Source organism: Siniperca chuatsi, linkage group LG13 (assembly GCF_020085105.1).
Source record: "Siniperca chuatsi isolate FFG_IHB_CAS linkage group LG13, ASM2008510v1, whole genome shotgun sequence".
Taxonomy (NCBI): Eukaryota; Metazoa; Chordata; class Actinopteri; order Centrarchiformes; family Sinipercidae; genus Siniperca; species Siniperca chuatsi.
In genome coordinates, this window is record NC_058054.1 from 25,290,917 (window position 1) to 25,296,235 (window position 5,319).

The following is a 5,319-nucleotide window of genomic DNA, read 5'->3' on the forward strand; positions in this document are numbered from 1 at the left end:
ACCTCCCCCAGCTGTTTGTTACTGAAATGTGAGCCGTTATCTGAACGTACATTACGCGGGACCCCATATCTTGGTATTAACTCATTTTTCAACCATTTTACTACTACATCTGCTGACTCTTTTTTGCATGGTATTGCCTCTACCCACTTGGTGAATCTGTCCACCATCACCAGCAAGTAACGGTAGCCTTTTGTTCTGTTTTCCACACCCATATCGATGAAGTCGATCGTGATGTCTTGGAATGGTGCTTCTGGTACTGGAAACCTTCCCATTGGGCACTTGTATGTCTGCTTAGGGTTGTGTCCATTGCATGCCTAGCAGTCTGTCACATAGTTTTCCACTATGGCTGTCATGTGGGGATGCCACCAGCATCCTTCAATGTTCTTCTGTGTTTTCTTCTTGTTCTCATGAGCTGGTCCGTGTGCTTGTTTGAGTAGTAGCTGACAAAGTTTGGCTGGAGCCACTATTCTTCCATCATGAGCTCTCCACAGGCCTTCCTTCTTTGTTGCTCCTTTCCGATGCCATTCACTTTGCTCGTATACTTGTGCTTGTTCTTGCATGTCAATGATGTCTTTCTCTGTTAGTTCTGGTAGTTGTTCAATGGTGACAGACATCTGCCTTGGTGTGTATCCTCCCGCCTTCTTGGCCGCTAAGTCTGCAGCATCATTTCCTTCAGCTATGCTGGTGTCTAGTTTCTGGTGTCCTTTGCATTTCATCACGGCCACAGCTGCAGGCAGTAGCACTGCTCTTACCAGTTTTTCTAGCTGTGCTCGGTGCTTTACTGGAGTGTTGGCTGTAGTCAGGAAGTTCCTTCTGACCCACTGCGGTCCATCCACATGTACAGCTCCATGTCCATAGGCTGAGTCTGTGTAGATGTTCACTCTCTTGTTAAGGCCACTATTTCAGCCAGCTGTGCTGAGGCTGGTTGTGGTATGAGACCTTGGTCTATTGTGAGATTCGTCTTTGTGTGTGGATCCTGTTTTACTACAGCATAGGAGGCCACATTTCCACTGTCTCTTCTGTAGCAGCATCCATCTGTGAACAGGATCACTTCTGGGTTTTGCAGAGGTTCTGTTTCCAGATCCGCTCTGAGTCTTAAATCTTTCTCAGCTCTTTCCGCACAATTCTGCGCTTGGCTATTGTCTGTGGTCAGTCCACTTGCCATGTTCACACCTTCAGTGTGGTATGTGACATGTGGTTGCAGCAGAATGTCTGAAATTTTCATTTTTCTTGCTGTGGAGAAGGTGAATGCACTTGATCCCAAAAATCCCACTACTCCATGATCAGTGTTCACTTTCAATTCGTGGCACATTACTATGTGGCTTGTTTTTGTGATTGCTCTTGCCAATGCTGCTAAGTACCTTGTACATCCTGCTTGCCCTGTTTCCATATTATCCAGTTTGGAGCTGTGGTGCATTAGCACTCTTCTTTCTCCCTCCTTTTTCTGGAAAAGCACAGCATTAACTACTCCAGCTTTTTCAGAAACATCAAGATGGAAGGATTTTGTGTAGTCAGGTGATGTCAGAGCAGCAGCTTGTGCCAGTGCTTGTTTCGTGAGGGTGAAAGCCTCTTCAGCTGGTTGGGTCCATGACAAGTGGCCAGTGAGGTTGCGATTTCCCACCTCTGCCACCATGTCTCTCAGGGGTTGTGTGAGCTCCATATACGCTGGAACATGGTTACGGCTATACCCTGTCAGGCCTAAAAAGGCTAGCATTTGTTGGACTGTGGCTGGTTTCCCATGTGACAGGATGGATGACTTCTGTGAGGGTGTGTCCTTCGTGAGAGATCTCACGGCCTAGAAACACAACCATGCGTCTGCAAACTTGCACCTTTTCTCTTTTGACCTTGTACCCTTGTTCTGCAAGCAGTGTGAGCAGGGAGTGTGTAGCAGTCAGGCAGGCTTCAGCTGTGGAACCTCCTCCTCTTGGCCCTCCCCTTCCTCCTCTGGGATGAAATTGGCCTTGTTGTTGTTGCAGAGCTTGGGAACCTCCTCCTCCTCTAGGGCAGTCTCTGGCCCAATGTCCGAGTTGTCCACATAGGTAGCAGGGGCGGGGTTCTCCCATGTGTCCTCTCCCTCTTCCTCTGCCCCCCCCCACCCCCCAGTGTGGGCCTGGCTGGGGATATCCTGGTTGGGGATATGGAGGACTGCGGTAGTACTGTGGTTGATCTGCAGGGGGCGCTGGTCCAGCAGACGGCAACTGAGCCTTAATGGCCTCAGTTACGGCCTTGGTCACTTCCTGTTGCCAATTCCCATCTGGAACAACAGGGGTGGCTACCATCTGTTTGGCTTTACTTTTGTTCCTGTTAACCTCATCCTCTTTTTCTGCCACTTGGCGGCGTAACAGCCTCTTAGAGAGAGCCTTCAGTTCCTCCTCCTCTTGGCCTTTGCAGGCCAGATACTGGCGGTTGTGGTGCTCCAGGTTTGCCACCCATAGCTTGTAAGTCATTTTCTGGAGTCCTACCACGCTCACCAGCGCTTTCTGCACCTCTTCCGGCAGCCCCTTCACAAACTGCATTTTCCACAGAGCCTGTATAGCGTCGCTGGAATCATGTCTGGCTCCCGTATGCTGTGCCCACAGTTTGGCTGCTCTCTTCAAATATTCCAGCATTGCTTCTCCAGGGTTCATCTTGATATCTCCTACTCCGTCTATGCTTCTGTCAGTTGGATATTCTTGTCTTAAGACACCCCACAGTAGGTTCCTGAAGGTGTTGAATGGCATGTGATCAGGATCCACAGATCGTATTCCTGCCATCTTAAGTAACTTCTTTGCAACCTGTACCCCCTCTGCTCTTCCCAGGAGGGCTCTCATATCTCCAGCACAAAGAGTTTCTCCCATTGTGAGGCTTTCCAATGTTGCAATCCAGTCTTCTGCTCCTCCAGCTAGAGGAGGCAGTTTTCCCATCAATCCATCCATGTCTCTATGTGCGAAAGGGACATAAGCTGGTGCGCCATTCCCAGCCACGAGTAGGGGCATCTGGGTGTAGTTTACCTTGTTTTTTTTTTTTTCTCGTAAATCATAGGTGTGTCCATGAGATGTTGGAAGTCGTCTAGACTCCTGTGGCATCTCTGTGGGAGTCAGGTGTCCTTCAAATTGGCCTGTAAGCACACCTGCCACTCTCTGGATTGGAGTCTCCACCCATCCATCAGGATCATGACCCATGGTCCAGAGGAGTTGATTATTCATCTCCCTTCTCTTCTTGTCATGCTCGTCCTCGCTATCGGAGTCCTGCCCCCCCAGTCCTTTTCTCTCCATTAACCCTCCCTTTTTTATCCCTCCATCCCACTGTTCTCCATAGGTCAGCTGTGGTTCATCCACCAAGGGAGGGGGGTTCGGTGTCCCCGTGCGGGTGGAGGCTAAACTTCCTTTTTCTGAATCCCTAGTTTTTATTGATGTGCCTCTGGAGGCGGCATATGATGGTGTGGCTGAAGTGGGCACAGCTCCAGGAGGCTCAGAGGTAGAGCTATTGCTCTGATTTAAAGAGAGACCAGCTACAGCTGATGTCAAATCATCCACTCGGCTCATGGAGTGCTCCATGAGTCTAGTCAGTGTTCCTATGGCTCCTGCCGCTTCTTTGTGGAAGGCTTTGGCCATTTCATCGTTTGGTGCTTCGATGTCCAGTTGTCCTCCTTTTACAAGCACCACAGGGGCCTGCACTGGTGGAGAGGAGGGTTTCTCAGAGCTGTGATGTGTATGGTATGGGGGAGGGTCAATTTCCGGTAGGGAGCGGTATAGTTGGCTGGGTGGATCCCCTTTCTCTGGAGGTGCTGATGGGGAAACTGGCAGCACAGTTGTTGTTGGTGAGGCTGCTACTGACCCCTCCCTTTTTTTTCTCTCCGCCTTCCCCTGGCTCTTGCCTGCTGCTGTCATTATTGCACAAATGGCTGTGGTGGTCACATCTCTGTCTTTAGCTTTTTCCAGTCTCCTATATGCCAATCCCCATTTATGGCTTCCTGCTGTCTCCCAATCACAAAGGGCTTCTCTATGATTTGCAGCTGCAGCAGTCACCATGCACATGATCATCACTTAAGGGTGGGCAGCTCAGCTTCCTGGTTGCTGGTGAGGAGACCCTGTCTCTCCCATTTCTCCCACAACTTGTCCACTGCTTTCTTTGTCTGTCCCTTGTCTTTTTTACCTACTTTTCCCTCTAGCTTCTGTATCACATGTGCCTTTAACTGGCCCAAACTCATAGGCTGATCTCCCATTATATTTGTACACACACACCTTCAGGTGTCCTTTTAATATTTTCAAATAGATCATACAACCCAAACCAATGTATCTTAAGATTAAAACCATAAACTAAACAATCCACAACTTTAAAACCATAAACTAAACAATCCACAACTTTACAACCATAAACTACACAATCCACAACTTTCCTAACCCTATTAGTGTCTTCTCACATGCAGCTACACGTTCTTCTAATGTCAAAACAACAGGAGGAGGCCGAGATGTGACCGGCTCGTCACTTAATGTTAACACACAATATCTTCGTAAGACACAGTTGGCAATCTACCCAAGAGGCATGGCACGTCTCCCCAGTCACTCATGTCCATGAGAACAACCCAACATTACACTGCTCAATTTCACAAATCCACCAACATTGCGATTCTCAACATTGCTTTTTTTAAAACACATAGCAATTTTCAACACATGTAACTATATTTTCTATTAAGATACTATACTATTTCACCATAAAGTCAATTTAAATTTAAAAAAGTATTATTTTGTCTTATTATTACTATTCTGTTTAGTTTTATTTGCTTTTATAGTGATACCACTTCATTCCCAATAGTAATTGTTCGCTTTATTCCCAAAAAAAATACTTAAATTTTTTTTTAGTGCACCTTTAAATTTATTTATTTATTTAATTTTTAACCCAGTTTCACATTCATTCCCCTTTTAATATCTACCTCCCATACATTAATGACACATGCACTCAATATTATTATACACACAAATCCCCAAATAAGTCATTAATGTCTCTTACTCACTCTAACCCTAATTTTTGGTACTTTGTGATAAAACTCACGGGACTCTAACCCTCAAGGACTCTAACCCTGTTTTCTTAGGGACTCTAACCCTAAGTTTTTGGTACTTTGTGAGTATAACTCACAGGACTCCAACCCTTAGGGACTCAAACCCTATATTGGCCTTAACTTTTGATTCTCCAATTCACCAGTCACTTATTGTTTGCTCAATATAGTTATTTATATTATAAGATTTAGACTGTAATTTCCTTACCTCCTCCTCACTCACTTTTAATTTGGTATCAGTCAATGCACAGAATTTGGTTGTTAACAACAGGTTTCTGCTTACC

The 5,319-nt window shown here is 46.4% G+C and overlaps 1 protein-coding gene across 1 annotated transcript; it reads right to left on the bottom strand.

Annotated features, from left to right (window-relative positions):
* Positions 1-874: 874 nt before the first annotated feature.
* Positions 875-3,869, bottom strand: LOC122886715. Its single transcript, XM_044219244.1, is given in 2 exon segments — positions 875-1,760; positions 1,762-3,869. Coding segments are annotated over 2 exon segments (2,991 nt in total). The 3' UTR covers positions 875-877.
* Positions 3,870-5,319: the final 1,450 nt, after the last annotated feature.